Source organism: Sturnus vulgaris, chromosome 15, assembly GCF_052056855.1.
Source record: "Sturnus vulgaris isolate bStuVul1 chromosome 15, bStuVul1.hap1, whole genome shotgun sequence".
Classification (NCBI taxonomy): Eukaryota; Metazoa; Chordata; class Aves; order Passeriformes; family Sturnidae; genus Sturnus; species Sturnus vulgaris.
Window position 1 is genome coordinate 13,102,181 of NC_142257.1, and position 27,907 is coordinate 13,130,087.

General features: G+C 37.8%; 1 protein-coding gene across 8 annotated transcripts in view; it reads right to left on the minus strand.

The window, feature by feature from the left end:
* Nucleotides 1-11,108: 11,108 nt before the first annotated feature.
* GABRB2 (gamma-aminobutyric acid type A receptor subunit beta2) overlaps nucleotides 11,109-27,907 on the minus strand; it is a 179,751-nt gene continuing 162,952 nt past the window's right edge. For 6 of the 8 annotated variants that reach the window (XM_088173812.1, XM_088173810.1, XM_088173811.1 and 3 more), the window contains 2 exons: nucleotides 23,619-23,669; nucleotides 11,109-17,159 (listed from right to left, as the gene is read on the minus strand). In XM_088173812.1, the coding sequence (XP_088029938.1) occupies nucleotides 16,812-17,159; nucleotides 23,619-23,669 (399 nt within the window). In that variant the 3' untranslated portion in view covers nucleotides 11,109-16,811. The remainder of the gene's footprint in view (nucleotides 17,160-23,618; nucleotides 23,670-27,907) is intronic. The other 2 variants (XM_088173816.1, XM_088173815.1) reach the window with 1 other exon arrangement.

The following is a 27,907-nucleotide window of genomic DNA, read 5'->3' on the forward strand; positions in this document are numbered from 1 at the left end:
TTGTTCTTTCACCGCTGCTTCTGGCCTACATCCTTTGATCCAGGCGACCAAGTATAGCTGCTGCCCAGTTTCCCTCCTCTGAAACCCTTTTCTCAACACCTCCAGAGAAAATTCCCTGTTTCAGTGAGAATATCTGCAAAAGAGCTGAGCTCGAATGCTGTGGTGGTACACTGAGTTTATAAGTGGAACTGGTTACCACAAGACCTTGTAGTCTTACTGGTTAAAACAATCCTATTTTTTTCTGGGACCTATATCTCATTCAATTTCTTATGGTTCAGGCTCTTCAAGTGTCATCATTTTACTATAAAGTCTAATTCTCTAGATCTAACTCCAGGGATTTGGTAATTAGCTGGGATTTATGGTGCAGGAGAGCCATACCTTTCTGTGACTGAAATGACACAATAACAGTGATAATATCTGCCGATTTTTTCCAGCCAAAGCTCTTGCCTAGAAGAACTCACAGAATGAGGAATATCTGGCTGCAAAGAGATCCATAAACAGTAATAATTGGAGCTGGGTAGAAAAAGATAATTCCAACTCCTGGAGGATTTCAATGAATCAGGAAGAACAACCTCTCAAACTCTGGTCTCCCAGCAGCCAGCCCATTGTTGGTCTCTGATGTTTTCACAAACTTAATTTGCATGGTCTTAATTTGTTTCAGTTCAGAATAAAGAACAAATGTGAAACCTCTCTAATTTTAACAGAGCATCCATTTTTCAGGCAGGCTTCCCTACCATTTCTGAAGACCTTTCCTATGGCCCAGAGGACTCACATTGTCATAGGCAAAATCCAAACACAGTCCCATGAAATATAGCTCTCCTCCAAACCAGTATAAATGGGCAATTTGTCTAAATTCTGGTTAAACCTTTCCCAGAGGCTGCAGGGAGCCAAGCACAGTCAGCTCCAGACTGATTTGCAGAGGAACACACTGTCCCATTAAGGCCAAAACAAGACCCAGTATTTCCAAACATCCTTCTAAACCCCAGGCAAGGAGCACAGGTGGTACCTTTAAGGAATTAAGAAGAGTATCAAGGAAAGTTCAGAAAACACTGTCAGTGGACAGTGGGAGCAGCTATTACAGTGGTAAAGAAGGGAAATTCCAAGGAAATATTTACAGAATCTTCATAAGGCCTCACTATTTCCAGTCCATGGCCTCACCTCTTCTGATACTTGTACTTCACCCCCACACCATATCTTTTCTCTCATCTCCCCAGTAAAATGAATTTTTGTATTGTAGTAACTCTGTTGCCCGTTAATTCCCTTTGGATTTCTTCCCACTTACAGTGTATGTTTTATCTCTCTCATTGGATAAATTTAAGGGGAGGAAAATGTAGTTGCTGTCATATCCATTTTTCATCCACCACTCTATTATTATCATAACCCCCATGACTATTAGTAAGTAAAAGTAACTAGGTTTTCTGCTATCACTCACTGAAGTGCAACTGAACTCTTGTCACTTTTAGGAGACAAGTTGTCAAAAATACCGGCAAGAGATTAGCTTAGAGCATTAAAAAATGCTAAAAAAATTTCTCTGTTAATGAATAACAATTGATACCCCAGCTGGCACAACATCTCCTGGACTGAGCCACCTGACCATTTCAGCCTCCTCTCTCCTAATCACCAGGATATTCACAGTCTCAAAGATCTCGAGTACATATTTGTGTCCCACAATTTCATATGCAGTGTGGCTCAGACCATCATAAATGATAAAATAATTTTCTAAAACAAATACTTTAAAGCTAATGAAAATAAGGATGCAGCTAAAATGTTGTGCCTAGCATAAGGTTATTTGCATTTTGTTTTCAGCTTGCATGAAAAAACTAGCTTGAAATTTAAAGCCTAAATCCCCAGAAAATACACAGTGCTTAAGGATCTGATTCACACTTTTGCAGATAAGTAAGCTGTTGTTTCATGCAATGGAACTAAATGCTTGAACTCAGAGTTTTTCCTTAAGTGCAGCTTATTTCTTCAAATGATATAAATTGTTCTAGATACTTCATTTTCTTAACATTGAGATGACAGTCAATTCAGACTTCCACAAAATTGAGTAAAGAGATAGTCTAGTGAAAAATAAAAGTTTTCTCTCAATTATTCCTCTTATGCTGCAGTAATGTGAAACTGAACATACAAAACATACTCATAATGTTAGGAAGTACTTGTATGAAAAATGAACTTAAGTTGCTTGTATTGAACGTGAAGTAATTCCAGTTGCACTGAATTTTCTATACCTTTATCAATGAAATGAAAAAGAAAAATGGGACAAAAATGACCAATTTGATTTTGGAGCAATAGTCTATGAACAGACCACTCCTTTTTTTCCTTCATTTTGTTTTGTTTTGTTTTGCTTTTATTAAGAGGACTTTTTGACCACTGTGTGTTGTTTAAGCACAGCCATCATATGCCAAGAGAGACTTTCCCCTTTAGCTGCTGCCTTAAGCCTTGCTAGTACTGCCCAACATACAACTGGTGTCACAGTTTCAAGGTCACACCGCAAACCTGCACTCAGCTTATTGTCCCCAGGTCTCCAGGCCACCAATGGTGCTTTCCAGTGGTAGGAAAGTACTACTCCCAGCCAAAGTGTGAATATGAACCCAAAATTCATATTCTCATTCTCTTTTACAGTCCTGAAAAAGGTTCTTGTTAATATTCTTCTGAACTGTTTTAAATACCTTCTGTGAAATAATCAGATCTAGTCAATAAATTCTGGTGTTTCCAAGTCTGACAAGACTTCTAATTAGATTGTTGAGCTGTTTTCCTATCCAGGAGTAGCCCAAGCAAGAACAAAAACGAGGCAGATTGACCTTTACCATTCAAAAGCTAACCCATGAATGCTCTGGTTCTTCATTAAAATCAGCTTTAAAAATTTTTTAAATAATTTATGAACCTCCAGGTTATGCATGAACTTTCCTGAGATGAAACTGATCAAGTAGACCTTATTAGCTTCTAGATTCCACACAGTCTACAAGGTTCAAATTTTAAAGCCTCCAAACTTTCTGCCCCAGACTCCTGACATTTTCACTAACTTCATTTGAAATGGTGATACCTATGTATGTTTCTTTGACCCTCACTTGTGTGTATCTTTTTCCTAAAATGCTCTAAAGTCAAAAGAAATTTGCAAACACCATTGCATAAATAGGGTTTTTTTTATGCAAGCACAGAAGGACAAGTTTAGCAAATTACCTGAGCAAGAAAAGTATTTGTTAGAGAATAGTCTTAGTGTGTACTTTAGTACCACTTCAAGTTTTCACATGAACAAACCTTATTTAGCCCTCACACTTTGAAAATGTGTTTTAAATTCAATTGAATGCAACTCTTCCTGTGCATTGTTGGCAACAAACACAACTAATTTAAATCTATTTCAAAAATCAGAAGACTGGACACATAATGTTGTAAAAAGATCAGGATAACCATTCTGAGTTTGAAATTTTAAATTAAAACATTGAGATATATGATATTCTCCCTTTTGAATAGTGCAGGAGCATTCAGGGACAGTGAGGAGTCCTTCCCCTGGATTCCTTAAGTAACTCCACAATTCTCTTCTGTTTTAAAAAGAGAGATTATTATTCTCTTGATAAGGACTCCAAGAGAAAAAGGGGTAAGAGTGGGGACAGTTTGGCATTTACTACTGCAAAAACTACCACTGTACCATAGCCCAACATTCAACTTAATATAATATATGAAGCCAAGACATCTGGAGGAAGAGACCTTCATCACCCATCTCAGCCTGTCCGTACTAGTTTGAAAAAAAACTGGGAGATTTCAAGTTAAACTACAGTTTAATAGGAAAAATAAAATCAAGGCATATAACACTGGCTTAAACTGACACTCAGGATGTAACCTGACACCCTGTTAGTCAGGGTGGTGGTAGCAGTCCGATTAAATGGTGGCTGCAGTCCTGTTAAAGTGATGTGGTTCTGTTGAAACTCTGATCCTGTGGAAGGATCAGGTCTTCCTCTGAAGATCTCTGACAATTTGGCAGGTAAAGGCTGCCCCTGGTGTTCGAAGCCTCAGATGATATCCAGGTAGGAATCCTTGCTCACAATGGGATGATGTAATTTTAGGAGTCATGCAGTGAGACTTGATGGCCCATTTGTGCAGATAACCCCGGGAGGGAGTTACCAGGGATGAGTCATGGAGGAGATAAGGAACATTGCCCCATCTGTTTTAACAACTTATGAAGATGATGATAGAACGCATACTTTTGGTTACATCTTACACTAAAACCTAAGATACTGTCCAAGAGTGGAAGCGCGTTTATGGCCTGGAAGAGTTCATTATCACAGTACATCAATTCCACAGTTTTCAGGACCAGTAGATGCCATGCCATTTTCTCGGGAAAAAAAGGAATTGAATTGAATTGAACAGAATAGAATACTTCAGTTAGAACGGACTTGCAGCATTCATCTAGTCCAACTTCTTAGATTGTGTGCAGTCACTTAGAACCAAGGAGATATTTCTGGCCTGAAAGGAATGAAATTGCTCGTGACCATTTTTGGCATCTTAAGGTGGTTTAGAAAAAAATCAAACCAGAAAATTTTCAGATTTTCTTGCCTCTTTTCTTCTCTATGTTTACAGTTTTATAAACTACTATAAATTTCTATGGAGTGGAATATATTATCAGCTATTTAACCCTGTCGAGAAGACAAATCAATTAATAGCATAAATGACTTACTGTATATTTTTTATTATAAGTAAGCTTTCTGGTAGAATTCCTGTGGACATACTTCTTGAAGATAATGATTTATAGTACATAGTGTCCCGAAGGCATTTTAAGCATAAATCTGCTCCCTTTCTCCCCTCTAAGAGGGTGAAAATTTAACATGGAATCAGAGTTATGTTTTGTTTTTTAAATGTTGTTAAAAACAAGGAGGAATTTGAAGGATTCTTATTCTCATAAACAAAAAAGGCAATATGCTTTAAAAATTGTCTCATAGGGCACATTTGAAAACTATATATTTGAAAACTAACTTGTGTTATCCTAACATATAGACACAATCTTTTCTGTCTATTTGCTGTGCAAACTGCTTAGGAGCAGAGGAAACCATAAGCTCCAGGAGCCAATCTGCCACTGTTGTCTCTTTATGCAGTCTGATAGAATTTACATGTGCTGGCAGAAAAAAATTGCCCTTTGCATGCTTTGTCTCTAGGGGAATTTGGCAGTATGTCCAAGTTTTATAAAATAATGATAATCACACAATACATCAAGCACAAATAACAGATTTCCTAAGGCCTTTTCTAAGTAAGTTGAGTCTGTGGACAAACAGAAGATAACAGATAATGCTTACAAGAAAAGGAAAACCAACGCACTTATGCATTAAAGTGGGTCATTCTGCAACATAAAGCACATTTTTAGTGGGTATAAATTTAGCAGCTCTCTGCAGCATTATGCATGGCAGCTGTCTTGTGATATTTCAAGTATAGAACAGGTCCCTGGAGACATCATGTAATTTATAATGGACTAACCATAATGAACCATAGCAGTCAGAAAAGGAGCTGGTTCCAATGAGATAAGGAATGTTGGTCTACTTGTCTTATAGGAACATGATGTTGAAGATCTCACTTGTCCGGGATCAGACAGAACAGTGGGGAGGTCAGTTTATTGGTCTAGAAATTAGAAAGGAAATTAGAAATAAGAAAGGAAAAAGTCAAAACAGAAAATCTCCTGTTTGTCTAGAGTAAGAACTTAAAGAAAAAATACAAAGGATCACAATACACTTTTCCAGCAGACTGATAACTAGCAACCCTTTTCTCCAAGTGTACAGCAAATGCCTTTCTGCTGTTTGTGCTGGCAACGCTTTATCCTAATTGGTGCAGTAACAAAATCCATTGATACCTGCAGGGCCAAGGGCTCTGCCTTCCTCAGCTGCACTGCAAACTAATTAGGCCCCAGCTGTCTACAAAGGCACTCTTTATTTTTGATATATCTATTATTTCATTATTTCATAGGGTCCTTGCAGGTAGACTGTGAGTATCTATTTGCTCTGTTCATGGCCACCAGGGACTGATACCTAACAACCTGTACAGAGTATGGGAAATTATAAGCAGATTAAAGGTGCTCTTTTCCAAAACACAACAGCATATTTAGCATGTCCATTCAGTGCAGTGATCTACACATCTTGTAATTAATGAAAATTTAGATTAACCTCTTGCTTTTCGAATCCTGAAAACTTCATTGCTATATCCTAATTTCTTACAAGCTTTTGATGACATGAGAAATTATTAAAGATATTATTAACATGATGAGAGTTTCACTTAACATTCTCCAATTCTGTCACTTGTCCCTTCAAAATAATAGTAACAAAGTTAAATAATACTTTACAGTTAACAATTAATGATATAATTAAGGCACAGGTATAGCTATACTATTAATGTGATAGTTAACATCTAATTCAACAATAGTGGAGGTAAAGTGTCTAGGAGAGAAAAAGGGGGATGCCACATGGGATGCAAACCTGAGGCAAATCCCAATCTGATAACAGGCTTACTGTCTATCAAACAAATGTTTTTGGAAATCCCAGAACTTCTTTCCAAATTCACAATATGCAAAAGCTATGGTTAATCCTAATTTAATTCCTCGTAGCAAAGTGTCAGTACTTGCACACAATTATTATCCTCTTTCAGAGCTGGGTCTCAAACACAGAATCTAGCAAGAGGTATTCTGCCTCTGCTAAAGAATGGTGCAGGGGGATTACAGTTTGACTTTTTATATTTTCTGATGTCCATATCATTCTGTTTCATTAGAATTTAATAAGTCACTTTAATTCTTGTAGAAATGAGCAAAGCCAACTCTCTTCTCAGCAGTGTACAGATTTTGCATAAGTGTGGTTTCTATTTCATCAATATACATGAGTGATTGCAAAATCGAGGCAAAGCATTTTCATTTACAGGGGAACAGATTTGTCTTATTATCTCAGTTTTTAAAGCAGAAAGTTCTTCCCTCCCTTCCTTCATTGATAAAACCACTCAAATATTTCTCAGGGTGTGCACAATAAATGGAAATGGGTGCTTAACACCTTCGAAAATACTTTGGGAAGAGTAAAAGGGAGCAGGACTTGGTATTTGCTTTCAAGTATTGTCAAATGTAAAATACACGTCTAAGGAAAATGTAAGGATTTGGATACTGGATATCCTTTCCTTTCATCAACACCAGGAGCTATTATCTCATATCACTTTCCTGTAAGCAATCTGAAATGGGAAATCCCAGGTGATGGAGGGCTGGACTACAGTTAAAATACAGGGAAACATGTTATGCCAGAGGAGCAGGTAGTATTTAGTTTAAAATGAGTAAGGAAACAATCTTTTCTTTTCATCTGTCTGTCATTTTTATGTTTCTTTCTTTTGTCTGGACCTCATAGAAAGTTTTCCCCCTGTCTCTTTCTATCATCCTTAACTAGTTTGAATGTAAAACCTTTTCAGTAATCACATTGCTTTGTCTAGTAATGAAGGCAAATAAATAATGCTTAACCTTTCTTAAAGAGATCCAGAGATCCTTCCAAAACCAATTAAGGCTTACATTTTTCGATGGAATTAGCCAAAGTTATCACGCTAAATTTCCAAATTTATCTAAGAAAAAAAAAACATTAAAATTAAGGTTGGGGAAGGAGAAAGTAAAAATTTGTCCTTCCTACAGTCTTAAAACCTTCTAATTTTAAAGCATGTTATGAGTGGGATTAAAAATAAGAAAATAAATTAGGTGATGCATGTTGCACTTCATGGCTGCTTGAGAGAATGGGAGGGAATTTGTTGGATTTCACCACATTGGTTTGTTGTTTATTTTTTGGCTTTGTTTTTATTTTTCTTTTCTTTTTTTGTTTGTTTGTTTTTTGGTTTTCCCCCCTTTTTCTGTCCAGCAATTTTTTTCCTGTTTGGCACATATTTCCAATTCAGATATCTTTTGAATGATGACTAACAACAGCAACAATATAAAGCCTCGATTTTTCATAACCTAAAACACAGAAGCACATCAAAACCAATCCAATTTGGCTGCAAATCTTGCAGATAAATCTTGCTGTCCTGACATGTAGGTTTTGATCTATTATCCACATTCATTCTCCTGTCAATGTCTTCTCACTTGAAGAAACAATTTCTTTGCATGACATGGAAGTAGAAATATCACCCTCAGTAATGGAACTGCACTGACCACATTAGCTTTTGAGGTGTGGGTTTATCACTGCACATCTTGCCCTTTTTGCTACTGTCAAAGAATGTATGATGGGACTTCATCCCCTGTCTCCTGTGTGACGTTGCACTCCTATGCTTACCTGTGATGTCTCTTCACAGCACCTACATAAGCATCAATGCCATGAAATTTCAACCAAGGGTTGAAGATTAAACACTGACATGATCAGTCAGACTCTTCAGAAAAGATCTTTGGGAATGTTTAACAAGGGGATCTCAAAGGTCAAAGTCCAGTTTCATGTGGGCTCAGAAAGCAGCAGAGTTCAGATATATCAACCAAGCTGAAAAATGTGAGTACATGTGACCATAAATACCCACAGTTATACACAGAGCTCTACTCAAGTCCCATCTGAAAACAAAAGAGCACCAAAACAAAAAATGTGCAGTTTACATAATTTAGATTTTAAAGCATTTGTAAGGGAACTTAAGCAAGCTTTGTTTCCTTGGCTATATTTTTCCCAAAAAAGAGATTTATTTTAAAAAAGTGGTCTTAGCTGGAAGCATGCCCTTAGTCATTAGAGTGTCAAAATGAACACGGTATGTCAGCTCGGACAATCTGTCAGAGAGAAAATAATACTTCCATTCCAAGAATAAGATGTATTCAAAAGTTTTGCCCTAACATTGAAACAAGCACTCCTCCTTTCCCCAGAAAACCTGGCCCAGTCTCAGCCAAGGGAAGCAATCTTCATCACCTGAATAGCCAACACACATTTTTTCACATAACTGCAAAGGGGTTTTTTTAATATATCCCTTGATTAGACTCATATGAACACCATAATAAATGAGTCATTCCAGATATCCCTCAAGAATAACAAGTATGATGAATTAATAATGTCATGCTGGCCATTAATTTTGATAACCACAGCATTTATGTTAGTGAACATACTTGCCATGTAGTTATAATGTTGCATTTATTTATATGCAGCTATTATAATGTGTTAGATGCCAGTTCCCATTATTTCCCTGTTTCACAGCTGTTCAGTATTTGACAGATGCATAATTTCATTCTTTAAAATACTTATTTTCCATTTATAAATCAAGAACTGTGATTTTAGATAATTTCTCTCATGTTTTATTAATTTCAGATTATCAAGATATAGTTAACAGTGCAATTTTCACATAAGAAGTCACTACTAAGGTTCCTAATTTACAATCTAGTAAATTAAATTAAGGAGAGGCTGTGTTACACATATCATGAAGTGTTAAAACTCAGAGTACAAGAAATAAATTATTCAAATATCCTACAGTACTAGCCTTCTTTTTGTGCAAGTCGATTTAACTCTTGTTAGGATGTGATAACATAATATGCATTTATAAACACAGACAAATGAAACAGTAGATAGACATTTTTTATTTGAAAATAATAGTCACCAATTAATATAAATATTTTTAGTCTCTGAAATCATGAACCAGTCTTAAAGTTGAAATACTTTGCTTCCTAGCTTGTAATAATCTTGAAAATAAGGGGTAACAGTATATCACAGAGTCGTAACAAAGCAACTGTGCTGACATTTCAGTCTTTTTTCAGAACCTTGCTCTCCTTTTCAGAAGCTTCAGAGAAAGATGTGGTATTTTAAAAGGTGAGGTAAGAAAGTAATATTTGAGCTTTCCTTAACAGTCTGGAAGATTTTACTTGTCGTGTTCTATGTCCCTGACACAGAGTCAGCACCCTGCACCCAGCAGCTCCTCACTTCAGTCCCATTTGTAAGACTTAAGTTTTCCCTTCTTCAGCCTCTGCTTTCTCTGCAGAACTGGTGTCTTTTATCCACAGAAATACAGACTAGATCAATCATTAAAACAGTGCTATTGTGGGGCTGGTAGCCAGGTAGATAACTTCAAAAGGAATTACCAACTGCTGTCTGCATTTCCAGACAAAAATGAGAATTTGGCAGTTTTTGCTTTTGGCAGTCTTTTATCTGATGGCCATTTGTTCCCTTTTCTGGTGCTCCATCTGCTCCCCCTGGTAGGATCTGCCAAAGGATCATCTGCGGGTGTATGCAGCTAAAGCTACCAATAAGCACTCTGTAATATCCCCCATGTAATAATACTTGGGGTTTGGAAACATAACTATGGATTTCCTTTTATTAGAGATGAGACAGAAGACAAGAAGAGAAACTAATAGACATGAACTGTTCACTCAGCACAGCCAGCAAACAAGTGTAAGTCTGAAGTATATTTAATGCTTAAGATTCCACTAAGACAGAAAGAAACAGCAAAACCAAACCTGTATTAGTGGACATTTGACTTCTTTGGAGCACAATGAGAGACCTAGCTTCTAATCCCTGCTACAGTCCTGTCCAAAGCAGTCAGAGCCTCTCATGACCATGCCTGACTGCTCTCTCCTCTGCTCTGCTCTTCTTGAATTGGTCTTCAACTGAACCTCTCCAACAGGAAACTCTAAATCCACCATCCTGAAAGGGACAATAATTTGTCATGCAGAATCTCTCCTGTTAGAGCCCAGGTAGGAACAGGAAGGCATGAAACTTGGGACTTACATATCTGAAGTCCGTATATTCAGATTTAAGACCATTTACTGTAAAAGGAAATACCACCCCCCCTGCAAACAGACCCTTCCATATTTCTGTAAGGGGGACACCAGCAATTCACCATCAGTAACAAATTCAAAAGAATTGACTCTGAGGAGGAATTACTGAACTTCTGAGATTTTTCAGCTGTTCCCCCTCCTCTCAGCATTTCTATACTGACCAGCACCAGGCTTCTGTACATTGCTTATACTCCTCAGACACTCAAGTCCCCCAAGGGCTGCACAGGGAAATTAACACCATGTATGGTTCCCCCTTCCCATCCTACACCTACATTTCAGGTGCCTCAACATCCAACTTCTGAATCCCTTTCTGACCCAAACTCAGAGTTACTCACTTCACTGCAGCTTTGAGGAAAAAGCCTGCCCAACATGACACAACTACATGTACATATTTTAGGTTTTCTTTATTTATATTTTCAAATTCAAGAATTACACACTAGCCAACATTATTATATATTTACATGCTGAAACTGGCTGCAATAATTTAAATTCAAGAAAATATCTCTTATGTGCTACTCATTTACAATCATCAATTTACTACCTCATATATCCCAGAGGTTAGCAGTCCTTTTGAGAAAGACATGAAGATCTGATGCAATGATATCCATTAGTATTTTGCATTTTCTAGCCATTGGAAAATGTGCATTATGTGCATATAAGAAAGGCTACAAGGTTATTAGTAAGGCTGATGATTACTACATTATGAAATAAATAGTACTAAGTAAAAGATAACTCAGAACTGCGCAAAGACAGTACTAACAGAACCATTTAAACACCCATGCCAATAAAAACGTGAATAGAAATCAAATCGTAGGCAGTTTGTCAGAATTAATCATGTTTCAAATGTTCTTTTTGTCTTCAACTGAAAGTAACAGGACAGAGCACGAACCATACAGCCTGGTGAGTATCTGCCAAATGACAGGAACAGTGAAAACACACAAAATGGTATCAAATTGGAATAGATGACCTAATGTCTGAAAAACATTAAAAAAATACAACCCTTAGTATGAAAGTAGAGGTGAGATTTTTCATCATTTAAATTTCATTTTTTTGTGAAAGCATTTACAAAGAAAATAAATTTATATTTATGAAATGGTAGTGTTGCATATTCTTGTAGAGATGAACTATTTCAATTTTATGTAATAGATTTTAAATTATTAGGATTTTTACAAAGTAGAATAGGGCAGTCTTTTTGATCAACAACAATCCTTTTCCTTCTTAAAAATTTAGACAAAGTTCCTAGTGCATTTTACTAAACTTTACCTTTGGTGTTAAGCAGTGGCTTTTTTAGATTTCCCTTTTAAACAATTTCTAGAGTGAAGATTCTTTGGCTTTGGGGATCATGCTATCTAATGACAGTCAAACATTCTGCATTTTTTTTTAAAGAATATAAGTCTACTATTAAATTCCAAAAGAGACAGATGCAATATGCAGGCTTCTGTAATGAAATCGCTGACAGCTGAATTCTCACTTACCCTTGGACACCTTCACCTCTTCACTCACTGGAGCAACATAAAGGTGCTTTATGGTAAGTAAAAACCAGGCCCTGTTTGTCTTGGCTAATCTGAGTACTGAGTGTGTGGCCTGAATATTTTAACCATACAAAAGAATCATCTGTACCAGCAGAAACATTGCCACGGTGGCTATTTTACACTATAGCACTTTCTGTACTATTTTGTATCTGGAATCCAAATCTGTTTATGCAAAAGGGTGTTTAAATTACTCTGCTAGAGCACTGTAATTATTGTACTTAGTAAAAAAAAAAGTCACTAAACAAATACTGTATCTATCAACTGCTCATTTACAGCTTATTTAACTATTTACATAATTTTAGAACACATTAACCTAAACCATAAGTAGAATTAGCTTTTTGCCTTACCATAAAGTACAAATTAGAAGTTAAAAATGTTTAAGAAATCTGATAGTATTTACACACGTTCAGCTTAAGTTATGGTTGCTCACATTGTATGTTTTATATACACATAGCAAAATGCTTTGATCACTACTGATATGGTATTGCACCCTGGCCATCTCACCCTAGATTATTTTCTAGAAATAGTTACTATTTTTGCCTTTTTTTTTTCTTGGTTCCCTAAGGAATTTGTTGGTTTTGAAAACTTACTAGTGGACAATGCTGTTATAAAAAGAGAGAGAAGAAATAGGCAAGCAATGTGAGGACTAGTCTAATTCCAGATGCAAGGAGGTACAGTACTATCATCATGTCAAACGGTGCAATACTCCATATGAATCATAAGCAATGATCTGCTGATATAGAAATGCCCAGCTACCCTGTAGAGTAAGTTGTTTGCTTTTTTTCTAAATACATTAATCTTTTTTTTCTCAAAAATATATTCATACACTGGTTGATGGTAGAAACAAAACTATTATTGGCTTATTCCTTTAACACACCATGTGAATGTGTGTGCATATATATATATATATATATATATACTCAGCATGTGTATATATACACACATATGTCCATACAGACATTGGGGGGTACGTCCATATGCACATACAGTTGGAAAATATTTCACATCTGTTCACTTACATTTAGCACTGTGTTATAGGATTGGAACACAGTCTAACAATTAGAGTGAAAATTAATTGAGGTTTAATTTTAATGCATGTTTTTCTGAAATAAATAGGAAATTTTCCCCAAGTGTACGACCACCACTCATTTTCTCTATGCATTGTGCTTTTGTTCCTTCCAGATTTTATGGGTTTTTTTATTAGAATGTAAGAACTCTCTGAAGAACTCAGTTACATGCTGTTATCTAGGACTCTGTTTTCCTCTCCTGGGAATGAGAAAAGAAATGGTCACAATGTCATTGCTTGAGTCTTTCTTACCAGTCATTGAGCTGCAATAGGATAGAAACATAACATTCCTTATGCAAACACAGAAATATGTTTCATGAATTTTCAGTTCTGAAAATGTGTATCATACTTACTAGCAGTCATGTACAGTATATATTTACAGATTGATCTTAAAGATTTCATTAAAACTGTGCCATGTTATAGTCATAATTCCCCCATTAATTTCACAAAGATGAAAAACACCTTAATTGCTGGCTATTATGTCTAATAGAATGATAAAATGTGCAACTATGATTATATTACAAGTTTTATCTAAATTATTAACTTTGCTATTTTTTAATTGAAATCAACAGTTGACATGATTAAAAATATCAAGAATACTCATTTTCAGTTAATTCTAAAGTAAAAGCAAATTTATTCTAGTTTACTTGGAGGGTAGCACACATTGCAAACCCCGTATCTCATGTATTTTGGCATCATTTCCCACTTTCACTCAAGTATCTCAGGAGTAAGTGCTTACCTTGGGCTCAAGTTATGCTCTTTCCTTGACAGTGCCTCACCAACCTTTCTCACTACCATCTTTTTATATCACAGTGTTAAGCCTTAGTACAAAATGGTAGAGTCTTTCTCTTTTACTAATTTTATACATCACATTAATAGCCAGAAGAACATAGTAAAAGCAAAAGTGCTCCTTCCCCCCAGATAATTTATCTTTCCTAGTGACTCCTGAGCAGAAACCAAACATTTTCTTTCACTCTCTGAATAGCAATCTCAGAGAGTATTATGGCTTGTACTGTAGCTTCAGAAAAGTAAATGAGCAGTTCCAGGATTCAAACTCTGTGGTTTTCGTAGCTGAAGCAGTTACCAATGCAGAGAGTCAACATATTCCCTGTAAGGTTTTATATTTAATGTGTATCAACCACAGAGAGGCTGTGAACTCCCTGCAGTCACACTCTTCCTCTGTGAAACAGTAAAAGGAGCTGTCACCAATTTCTGCAATGAAAGAAAAGCTTGTACAGAAGAATACTATAAAACTGCTTTCATTTAAGATAATTAATATAATTTTTAAAGAACAGATTTTGAAGAGAAATACTAAATTTTTATATGCTCCATTTCTTAAAATTGGGGAAAAAATCCAACATGACTCATACCTATCAGCTGAAATCCCAAGTGCATCTACAAAGGTTATTGCGTTATGCATGAAATGAAGTCACAAATTAAGTTTGTGAACCAAAGAGCAAAATTTTGACTTGGAAAGTTAATCACATGAGGGAAACCTATCTCCACATATTGCAGAGTCTGAGCCTGGAGGCAGTTTGTGAATGTACACAACTTCCTGGCAGGTAGGGTGCATTGCAAATCCCATTGCAGGCTCTGAAAATATCCTCTCTTATTTGAATCAGAAATAAGCATATGAAATGCTCAAAGAAAAAGTCAGAATGTTTGCCTACTAGTTCTCAGAACTGTTCTCCTCCTATTCACGCTGTTCACTGTCAAATGGGGGGGGGGGGGGGAAGGAGAACCAAAAATAAAACCACATAAACTTGTACGAAAATTACTCTTTTAAAGTAGGAACAAAAAAAATTTAAAAAAATATTTTATGAAAAATATTCTAAAGAATTTTTTAGTACCCTGAAAAAACATTTATACTCTCTAGTTTCTTTCAAAAATTTGTACATAAATGAGAGGTAGTATGGATGCAACAGATGTGGCTTTTTCTTCTTGAAACATTATGTCAAACAATATTGGGGATCTGATCTAGTAAAGGCCATCAAGAATTTTTACTTTTTATACAGTTCTTGTGACTGCTGTTTTCATTACAAAAGAAGTTCCACAGTGGAATAAGTGACAAACTTTTTTTGGTCTAAATTATTTTTTTCTATTCTATTTTGCCTGTAAAAATAAAGATCAACAGACTGAAAAAACTCAACCTTTTAATTCAAGAAGTTTCCCAATGAAAAATAAATTTTCTAGTTTTTTAATGGAAATTACCCTAAAGCTGAAAATATTCGAGTGTACTTAAACTCTTAAAGTGATTGCTACGAATTTCTTTCCTTTAGAGCAGTGCATTATGGAAAACAAAAAGTGAAATGGTATTGCCTAATCCAGGCTGAGAAAACAAAAACTCTGTTACTATCTCTTGTACAGAAATATGTATGCTCAGATCACAACTGCTGAAAGAGGTACAGAACCTTTAACAAACAGCAGGAAGCATGATGCTGGAAAGATGAAAACTTGGAAGAAATCATACAACTCCACATGACTCTTTCAGAACTAAGCTGTGTACAACTGACAACATTCATCTGTACCGTGTATTTACATATATATATACACACACACACACTTTTATGTATATGTAGCCTCCTGTCTCCTTGCCCCTGCACTTCGTAATTGCTCTCTCACTCTCCCTGCCCTAGAGAAAGACAGGGCACCACTGGTTTCTGTCAGCCACCTACAGATTACTATTTAGGCAATCAATTTTGGCACTTTAGACATATTCCTTTTCCTCAACACAACCCAGCAGCATCTATCCATTCAGTCCTGATGCATTTTAATACGATCCCTACATTCCTCTATTCATCCCAAACACAGTCACTGTGATTCTAAAATACAAACTAGTGCTTCTTGTTTCAGCTTCTGTGCAAACACCCAACCCCAATATTATCAGTCAAAGGTTCAGTTCTGTACATAAATAAAAGGAAATACCTGAATATGATTGGGAAGCCTCTGACCATCATCATCTTGGAAAGATGATAGGCACTACTTGTTTTCAAGTTTACACATTTAAAAAGTAAAGTGTATGTGCTTCATAAGCATGATAACTCAGTATACTCTCAAGTGTATATGCATGTCACTTTCCCTAGAATGGCATGTACTGCTGTTGAAATTAAAACTTGTTTCTCAAATGTTGCTCTATAATTTGTACCACTAAACTCAAATGGCCATTAAAAAAAAAGAAAAAGAAAAAAGAAAAAAAAAAGAAAAAAGATTGAAGGACAATGAGACAGAAGTGATTTTCAAAACCCTATTTGCCTTTACACTTAAATGTACTTATATTTTGATAAGGGGATATGTCCATACTGCAACTTAACATACATACGGTTTAGCAGATACAACCAAAACATTATAAAAACAGACCAGAGAGTGGGCCAGCAACTAAGGTGTTTTAAAATAACTTTTGTCCTGAATAGAATTTTTCCAAGTCCCACTTTTGGCTGTACAACCGATTTGAAGAGAAATCCAGTTCTTGTTTCCTGTGTGGCTTTGTTTCTTAGTTCACATAATAAAGCCAATAGACAATATTGAAGAAGGAAAAAACAACAGGAAAAAATATGCGAGACCATCGATCTATGGCATTTACATCAGTCAAGTCAGGGATGGTGATTTTCAGTTGGGACGCACGTCTCCGTAGCCTGCTTTTCTTCTGTGCCACATGTCGCTCCAGGGCATTGCGGCCGAAGCTGTGTCTAGGCAAACCAGCTTTCCGGTACTGGATACTCGAAGTGTCATAGGCCAGCATTGTGCTCCTAGGGTCCCCAAGCCCCATCACAGCCTCAGAGGCAGCCATCTCATTTTTAATTTCAAGTGTGCTCAACAAAATATTTTCATGTGGATCCATCTGTAAAAAATAAGAAAGCAGATTTAGCAGGAGAGAAAGGGACTCCAGTCAGTTGCAAACTGAAACCATGCTGATAAGGGCCATATCTAATATTACTAATTTATTGTAAAAGACTCTAAGCATAGCTGTGATTATATTTATTATCATTTATTTGTGACCTCAAGGAGAAATAAGGCCAATATAGTATAATGCAATAAATGGTATTCCCTAGACCTGATGTTCAGCAAGCACAAACTTGAACTTGAAAGCACAAACTGGAAACAGAGAACACGTTCAGGTCCTGAAAATAAAATTCTGCCACCAAGTAGGATATCTGGGGCAAATATTAAACTTTTCAGAGGTTTTGGAAGGAAATTGAATGAAAAAGGATCTGCTTTGTTTTGGTTTTTCTTCTTTCAAATTAAAGCTTTGGCTCTGACATGAACTTTCATTAATCGTGAGATCTCTCTGCCTCTATGAATGAGGTACAGAGCACTGCACAAGAGAATGCACATTTTAGGTCCAAACAGGAGTGATGGTTACTTGGGGAAAGGCAATGGCATAGTCTAACTATAGCTATGTGGAAACTCCATGCCCCAGTACTAATAAATTTCATAAATACAATGCATGCTGCAATAGCATGCTGCTGTAATAGCAGAGATCTGCAATTTCAAGCAAGGAGAAAGATATGCAGAATGTAATCACATCAAATGTGCATTGAACAGTTGTTTCAATGGGTATATTTAGCTACTCTACATTCTTTAAAGGCAATTCAGTGAAAAAAATATTAAAGCAATATCATAGAGAAACCCCTTAGATAATCAAGAGGATTTCAAAGATAAGGAACTAAATTCTGCTCTTAGGCAATCTGAAGAAGATCTGGAATGTGGTAGGAGATTTTAAAAAGAATCCATTAATAGAAAACAAATAAAAGTTATTTAGGAAGTTCTAATTCTTCTCAGCCTTCCCTCTAAGCATGTATTTTGAATTGTGTGATAACAGATTACAATTAACTAAAAGTACTTAAAAACAATAATAGCTAATGAGAAACTAATTAATTACACAATTAGTGATGGTAGTTCAGATATACTCCGGGCCAAATAAGAGGAAAAACTGTCCCAGAGCTCTTTTAAGAATAACTCAGCCACGTTATTAATTTATCATATACAGAATATATTCTATGATTATTACTCGAAGTGCAAAAACTGACTTTTGTGGATTTCTAAACAATAACAGGGTATTAGTATATTCCTTAATATGTAGAAACTAGCTATCAGCAGCACTGCACTGCCCAGTGCAGACTGTACTTGCCATTATTAAACCCTCGACGTAATATTTACCATGGCAAGATGAGAGAACTGGGTTTAAACTAGTTGCATTTTAGTAGCACCCCCTGCACAGTGTTATGAACTGAGAAGTCAGACACTCAGAAAGGTACTTTGGACCTACTGAAACACTGTCATTTGAGTGATTACATATGTAGAAGTGATGCACAAAAGCTAGTGTTGCTGAGATGACAGATTTCCCTCTCTTTCACTTTTTCCCCCCCAATCTGTGAGTTTGCACCCCTCTAGTTTCATACTTTAGTTATAAATCAAATGTCATAACTCAACGTGAAACAGACAAAATCTTTCATATTTGTTTCTTTTTCATCAAAGCCACATGAAATCAATCTTTACTTGAAAAGCACTGGAAAAATGGGAAAGTTGGGCTGGAACTCAAGAAAAACTCCTTTAAGAACTCTAGCATGATATTGAGCATAGTGAAGGAACACTGCTTCTATCCATGAAGGCCATCAAATCAGTTATCATCTGCATCAGACAAAACTAAGGTAAAAGTAGTATTCTGCTATTGTAATTCCAACAAGAGCATATATCTGCAAAAGCTTTCAAATAGATCTATGAAACTTCTCAAGATGGATTTCAAATATTATTTTCTAATGAGTGTATTTATTTGGAAAATTATTTTGTGATTTTTGGGGTAAAACAAAAGGGGATTCATTTTTTATTATTAGATTTCAGACCAATCCTAAGACTCTCAAGGTCCTAAAAATAAAGCAATTAACTACCAGCACATGGCATTCATTGATCCCAAAGTGTCTAAAATCACAAGAGGTAAATTTTTTCTACATGAGGGGTGCAAAGTCATTTGGAAATTACATTTTCTATATTTTCACATAACCTCAAGAAAATAAGTTTTAGTTCCAGTGACATCAGGGGAAGTTTGATATAACATCCAATAATGTAATGAGTTTACCCCTTAGCCCAGAGGCTGGGTAATTTTTCACCTTAATATTGTGCATTCTAGGATACTATTTTTGGAAAGATTTTAGTGCCAACAATTTTTTCACATCTTAAATCTTCTTAGGATGAATTTACTTAAAATATTTTATCCTTTTGATCTGCAATGATACTAGAGATTTGAGTTCACTTTACATATTTGCATACATTCTATGCAACACACATGCAAAAAGACTGTATTAGTCTGCTAGAGTTAAACACAGGCATGTTTCAGTGACATGGTATCACTCCAGTCAACTTTTTTCCTTAATGCAGAAAAATGCTGCAGATGTCTGATAATCTTGGAAGCAGTTAGTAAGATTAGTGAGGCTGGGCAGAAAAAACATCAAGCAATATTCTAAACTATCTTCTATGGAAAAATGACATCTTCTCTACATATCACACTCATATCAGAGTTGAAGCACATTTTTAAACATTCCAAGACTTTTTTCAGAAGAAATAATGCAAAATACAATAAATATTAGTGGTGGGCGAACCTTCAAGTGTTACAATACCCAGGTAAACACCACAAAGTTCAGTTGTTTCTTGAGTACTAATTTGACTCTCTTGCATCTGGAATAATGAATTGACAGGAAGGAAGGAAGGAAGGATTCCAGGAAGGAAGGAAGGATTCCAGGAAGGATTCCAGGAAGGAAGGATTCCAGGAAGGAAGGAAGGATTCCAGGAAGGAAGGAAGGATTCCAGGAAGGAAGGATTCCAGGAAGGATTCCAGGAAGGAAGGATTCCAGGAAGGATTCCAGGAAGGAAGGATTCCAGGAAGGAAGGAAGGATTCCAGGAAGGAAGGATTCCAGGAAGGATTCCAGGAAGGAAGGATTCCAGGAAGGAAGGATTCCAGGAAGGAAGGATTCCAGGAAGGAAGGAAGGATTCCAGGAAGGAAGGAAGGATTCCAGGAAGGAAGGATTCCAGGAAGGAAGGATTCCAGGAAGGATTCCAGGAAGGATTCCAGGAAGGAAGGATTCCAGGAAGGAAGGATTCCAGGAAGGAAGGATTCCAGGAAGGAAGGAAGGATTCCAGGAAGGAAGGAAGGATTCCAGGAAGGAAGGATTCCAGGAAGGAAGGATTCCAGGAAGGATTCCAGGAAGGATTCCAGGAAGGATTCCAGGAAGGATTCCAGGAAGGAAGGAAGGATTCCAGGAAGGAAGGATTCCAGGAAGGAAGGAAGGATTCCAGGAAGGATTCCAGGAAGGATTCCAGGAAGGAAGGATTCCAGGAAGGAAGGATTCCAGGAAGGAAGGAAGGATTCCAGGAAGGATTCCAGGAAGGATTCCAGGAAGGAAGGAAGGAAGGATTCCAGGAAGGATTCCAGGAAGGATTCCAGGAAGGATTCCAGGAAAGAAGGAAGGAAGGATTCCAGGAAGGAAGGAAGGATTCCAGGAAGGAAGGAAGGATTCCAGGAAGGAAGGATTCCAGGAAGGAAGGATTCCAGGAAGGAAGGATTCCAGGAAGGAAGGAAGGATTCCAGGAAGGAAGGAAGGATTCCAGGAAGGAAGGAAGGATTCCAGGAAGGATTCCAGGAAGGATTCCAGGAAGGATTCCAGGAAGGAAGGATTCCAGGAAGGAAGGATTCCAGGAAGGAAGGATTCCAGGAAGGAAGGATTCCAGGAAGGAAGGAAGGATTCCAGGAAGGATTCCAGGAAGGATTCCAGGAAGGATTCCAGGAAGGAAGGATTCCAGGAAGGAAGGATTCCAGGAAGGAAGGAAGGAAGGAAGGATTCAAGGAAGGATTCCAGGAAGGAAGGAAGGATTCCAGGAAGGATTCCAGGAAGGATTCCAGGAAGGAAGGATTCCAGGAAGGAAGGATTCCAGGAAGGAAGGAAGGATTTCAGGAAGGAAGGAAGGATTCCAGGAAGGAAGGAAGGATTCCAGGAAGGAAGGAAGGAAGGATTCCAGGAAGGATTCCAGGAAGGATTCCAGGAAGGAAGGATTCCAGGAAGGAAGGATTCCAGGAAGGAAGGATTCCAGGAAGGAAGGAAGGATTCCAGGAAGGAAGGAAGGATTCCAGGAAGGAAGGATTCCAGGAAGGAAGGAAGGATTCCAGGAAGGAAGGATTCCAGGAAGGAAGGATTCCAGGAAGGATTCCAGGAAGGAAGGATTCCAGGAAGGAAGGAAGGATTCCAGGAAGGAAGGAAGGATTCCAGGAAGGAAGGAAGGAAGGAAGGATTCCAGGAAGGAAGGAAGGATTCCAGGAAGGAAGGATTCCAGGAAGGATTCCAGGAAGGATTCCAGGAAGGATTCCAGGAAGGATTCCAGGAAGGAAGGAAGGAAGGATTCCAGGAAGAATTCCAGGAAGGAAGGATTCCAGGAAGGAAGGAAGGATTCCAGGAAGGAAGGAAGGATTCCAGGAAGGAAGGAAGGATTCCAGGAAGGAAGGATTCCAGGAAGGAAGGATTCCAGGAAGGATTCCAGGAAGCAAGGAAGGATTCCAGGAAGGATTCCAGGAAGGAAGGATTCCAGGAAGGAAGGATTCCAGGAAGGAAGGAAGGATTCCAGGAAGGAAGGAAGGATTCCAGGAAGGATTCCAGGAAGGAAGGAAGGATTCCAGGAAGGAAGGAAGGATTCCAGGAAGGATTCCAGGAAGGAAGGATTCCAGGAAGGAAGGATTCCAGGAAGGAAGGATTCCAGGAAGGAAGGAAGGATTCCAGGAAGGATTCCAGGAAGGATTCCAGGAAGGAAGGATTCCAGGAAGGAAGGATTCCAGGACGGAAGGATTCCAGGAAGGAAGGATTCCAGGAAGGAAGGATTCCAGGAAGGAAGGAAGGATTCCAGGAAGGAAGGAAGGATTCCAGGAAGGAAGGAAGGAAGGATTCCAGGAAGGAAGGAAGGAAGGATTCCAGGAAGGAAGGATTCCAGGAAGGAAGGAAGGATTCCAGGAAGGAAGGATTCCAGGAAGGAAGGATTCCAGGAAGGAAGGATTCCAGGAAGGATTCCAGGAAGGATTCCAGGAAGGAAGGAAGGATTCCAGGAAGGAAGGATTCCAGGAAGGAAGGATTCCAGGAAGGATTCCAGGAAGGAAGGATTCCAGGAAGGAAGGAAGGATTCCAGGAAGGAAGGATTCCAGGAAGGAAGGAAGGATTCCAGGAAGGAAGGAAGGATTCCAGGAAGGAAGGAAGGATTCCAGGAAGGATTCCAGGAAGGATTCCAGGAAGGAAGGATTCCAGGAAGGATTCCAGGAAGGAAGGATTCCAGGAAGGATTCCAGGAAGGATTCCAGGAAGGATTCCAGGAAGGAAGGAAGGATTCCAGGAAGGAAGGAAGGATTCCAGGAAGGAAGGAAGGAAGGATTCCAGGAAGGAAGGATTCCAGGAAGGAAGGATTCCAGGAAGGAAGGAAGGATTCCAGGAAGGAAGGAAGGATTCCAGGAAGGAAGGAAGGATTCCAGGAAGGATTCCAGGAAGGAAGGAAGGATTCCAGGAAGGAAGGAAGGATTCCAGGAAGGAAGGAAGGATTCCAGGAAGGAAGGATTCCAGGAAGGAAGGATTCCAGGAAGGATTCCAGGAAGGAAGGAAGGAAGGATTCCAGGAAGGAAGGAAGGATTCCAGGAAGGATTCCAGGAAGGATTCCAGGAAGGATTCCAGGAAGGATTCCAGGATTCCAGGATTCCAGGATTCCAGGATTCCAGGATTCCAGGAAGGAAGGAAGGAAGGAAGGAAGGAAGGAAGGAAGGAAGGAAGGAAGGAAGGAAGGAAGGAAGGAAGGTAGAGAGAGCTTGGAATGCTTTTTCCACTAAGTAGATTCGCCCAACTCTAACTGAAACATATTTTCGTAACAAAATGATGCCTGAGATAGAATGACAGTGAACTACATTTATTGTACACTGCACTACCCATTCAAAAGGATCCCAAAGCGCTTTACAAGCATCGGAAACAAGAACCACTTCACATCCCAGTGAAGCACAACCACCTCTGAGGTGAAATGTGGTGACTGACAGTGCAGAACACACTTTATTTTAATTGACAAAATGGAGAATGTTGTAGCCAATTGAAACTATGTGGTGGGTGAGTGGTGGTGGGGAATGTTGGGTAAGCACAACAGTTACATAAATTGATATTTGGCCAGGTGCTTGGTGTTGAAATGACCACGCTATAAAAAAGTGCCATGGGATCTTTAATGACCATAACTGGTCAAGACCTGAATTTTACACCTCTGTGGATAAAAACATTAGAAAACAATGAAAGATACCTTTGTTGAATACATTTCTGGACAATGATATGTGCCAATTATTCTTCTGTCCTGTAAGTTAATAAAATCAAGACCAGTTTCCTTAGAGATAAGGCAGCTATTATCTTTCATTTAAAATTAAAGCACTGTAGGATAATAGTAGGACAAGTAATTAAAATATATAGGGACCTCTAAGCCAACAATTAGCTTAGGTATATTCTGGCTTCAGAGGTGCTTTTACTGCCTTGCTCTGCTCCTCAAGGTAACATCATGTTGTGATGTAAATGTATTTTTTCCAATTGGTCATTTGACCAAGGAAGATATGATGATATGAAAACAATTATTAAAATTATTCTGGGGGAAAATAAGTGTAAAAGGTGTTTCAAAAGGAGGTGGAGGAAGGTTAAAAAGATCTCTTGGTGCTGAAGGACTGTTCAACCATAGAACTAGTCTCTTTATGGTGAACAGGAGAGTTCAAACTTAATGGAGAAATTCCCAGGATGAGAAAGGAAGTGAGGATGAAGTTGAAGAAAAAGCAGCAGCAAGTGTTATGGAAATAAAAGGTGAAGGCAGAAGTGGAGATTAAATTACCAGAGCTCAGCAACCATGCAAGACACTGGAATTTTTATAAATCAATCTTATATGTGAATGAAAAAATACATTATGCAAATGATTAATTTATAGGTCCAGGTCAAATGGAAGAAAAGCTGACTCTGGAGCCTTGAAAGCAGCCATGACTTTTTTAAAGGTCTCAAACAAAGGGAATACAGAGGAAAGCACGGAATTGTTACCAATATATATTCTTCCTGATACCTAGAAACTCCAAAATGATGGCTTTCTTGAGGAATTCCTCTTACAATAATACATTAGAAACTGTAAAACATAAGGAAAATACAACTCCCACACACATTCATTAGGAATCCTCCAAGGATGACTAGACCTCTCAAATTATTAACTTTTAGTAAATCAGTTCCTTAGTGATTATGCTCTGCTGTTCTGCCAAACACAGCTTTATAATACAAGATAAATTTATACTGATGAATCAAAAAGATGTAACACTGACACTTCTCCTTTCTCATACACTGTTCATTTTCACCTGTAACCTTCAACAACAGGCAGGAACTGATGGCTCATATTATGGTAGAGTGGCTCAGAAACTATATAAAATAGACAGTAGGGATGGAATTCCTGATAGAAAAGCCCTTTGAAACAAAAGAGTGGTAAATCAAAAAGAAATATCTTTTTGTTAAGTAGAGCTGCCTTTAGACAAAAACAAAACCTGGTGAGTTAAACCATGAAGCCTAAACTGGAAGTACCCAGTCTATCACAAAGATTAAAACCTGGTATTTAGCAGTTATATGTCCTGTGAAGTGGCATTCTTAAGAAATTAAGACAGAAACAAAGATCCCATTCTCAATGAAGACTTACATGACACATCTAGATATATAATTAAATTTGTTATAGATAAAGACTTTACTATCTATAGCATAGTTTCCCACCTCTTAAAAGCTGAGGTTTTCCTGGAAAACCAGTAATATTCCATTCCTGACTAGTCACAGGAGCTCTAGCAACATCAGGTGAAAGTATGGCCTGCACTTTACGTGTAATAGGGACCTTCTACCTCATCAGCAAGGTCTGACTTACTGAGTGGGAACCACTGAGCTCTGGGGATAGCCTCCCTGACTACACAGGCAATGTGTGGGAGTAGATAGCTCAGTGTAAGCAGCTGCTGGGTTCACTCTGGATGAAAAAACAATTAATTATTTTCAAAGGGCACCTACCTAAAGCTATATTGGTATTTTTGACATGATAAGCCAGTCTACCGAGATAAAGCTATAGAAATTTATGAGACACAAAGGCCTAATATTTTAAAATATCCATATATGAAACAATGTCTTTAACAATTTCCATTGCCTGTACAAAATTTAATTTACTTCCAGTATTGTAATTACAGTATATGAAACCAGGCTACATGCATTGTTATTCACCTAAGATTTGGATCAGGCTGTAAGGAATGCAGTTAGAGGACAGTAAAATTGAGTAGGCTTATAATTTCAGGTTGCTTCACTTAATTTCAGGTCAGAAAATTCAGAAAAACTCTGCAAATAATAGAAGGATTTTCTTCATGTTCTTGATCTTTCAAAGATTAAAAATCTAAGTACATCCTGCCCCCCACAAGAAGTCTGTAAGAGTTTAAAAAAAAGAAGGTGAGGAAAAAATACAAGATCTGAACATGGATCTTTAACATTGCTCTTACATTGCATATACTTGTAAATAAATTTCTAGACATCCATTTTTACCTTCTGATATATGTGACTTCTTGACCATTCTCTTTAGTAATGCATCAATAACTTAGTTGAAAGTATTGTAGAATTCTGGAGAAATGGTTGAAAACATAACTGTTGGCATGCATTACTTAAACATGGGATTCTGTATTAAGGCACTGAAGAATGAGTGCCCAGATAAAATGAAAGAGGCTAAAGCATCTTTGGTTTGATGGCATTTGAATAAAACCCATGAAATATGAACTTGTTGAAGCTGCTGCAGAGAATCCAATAATTTTGAAGTTTATACCTTATGCCTTCTCAAATACAAGTTTCAGCAACCATTCTTTTACTACTGAAACATAGAGGAGGAAGCAAAGGCAGGTGATCTGAAACAGAAGACTTCTGGAGTAGCAATCAACAATAGCTAAAATCCTACTGTTTCACAAAAACCAAGGTGTTAGGGAGTCCAGAATCTTAGTAATACTGCTCTGATGAAGTTATTTGTTATTTCTTTTTTAAAATATCATCCCATTTACAAATATACAATTAATTTTCTTGAAGATAATATAAATGAAGAATACACCAGCAAGAACGTGCATCTTAAAAGATGCTTACTTCCATCTGTGATAAATAAAAACAAATAAATAAAATCAAATTTTCATCAAAGCTCCATGACAATCATAAGTTTCCCATTATGGTGTCTTACAAAATATAATTTAGAAGATATATCTAGCACCAAAAATCTACTACAGAAACAGAGCAAAATTGGTTGTATAAGAAAATGTCATGAAAGATAAAAAATGCATCGAGCACATGATTATCACCCCAACTGGCAAAATTTCTAGGGTATAATTTGGATATATGTTGGGGGTTGAATTGTTCTCTTTTCTTTCTGTGGAATTTTTCTCATTGCTATGCTAAGTATTTGTGGCTACACCTAGTAGATTTCTCTCGCAGGGGTGGGGGGGGATAGGGGGAGACTGGAAAAGGAAAGATGGGACAGGGGCCTGGGCTCTCTCTCTCTCACTCTCTCGCTTGGCTTGTGGAGTGAGAGGAGGACGCCCCGTGCTCCGATCTGGTATCTTCCCTGCCATCCCAGTGCTGAGAGCCACGTTCCCTGCCGTCCAACACCGCTCTGCTCCTCTCCCACTTCATCCTACTACCTCCGGGCACTCTGCTGAGCACCACGACCGACACCGTGAGGGGGGAGTCCCTCCTCCATCCCTCTCACCCCTGGGCCGCTGCCGCCATCACCCAGCCCCTTCAGCTACACGGGCCCTGCCCTGCCCACAGCACCGGTAACTGAGCACAGGGAGAGAGGGCCTTGGCCAAAAGGGACTGGAACTGAGCTATACTGTTCTGCTTTGTTGTCAATTTTTATAGCTGTTGTTGTTTCTGCTGTTTGCCTTGTTAGATATATTAGTAAAGTACTGTTATTCCTATCCCCATATCTTCTGCCTGAAAGCCTCTGATTTGAAACTAAAATAATTAGAAGGGAGGGGGTTGCGCTCTGCATCTCAGGAAAGGGGTTCTCGCCTTTCCTTAACAAAATACCTGTCTTTCAAACCAAGACAATATAGTTATGGTTTTGAAACATAAAATAGATAGTAAAAATAAGCTTGTTAAGTTGCTCCTCTAGAACAGCTTCTGTAAAAATATACTGAAGATGTTTTTCTTGCTTTCTTGTCTGTTCTTATTTTTCTTGTTTGAAGCCAAATATAATGTGCAAAGAACTATACAGCATATCCTTTTCATGAGGGTGGGTGGACTGAATGGCAGTCTACCAGTTTCATGTATCTGACCATGATATGCTCACTTGTCAACAAATTTAGGCCTGTGGTTTTGGGGAAGACATAATTCTTGGGCCCAGCCCAAAGACAAACGTTCAGAGACAGCAAGAGGTCCAAGGATAAAACTCTGGAAAGAAACTGCAACTAATTCAACAACGACAACACCAACAACAAAACTATATGAAAATTTCTGAGTTTTTTCTATGGAAAAATCACTGAGAATACTTTGTTACAAAGAAAAAAAAGATTAATT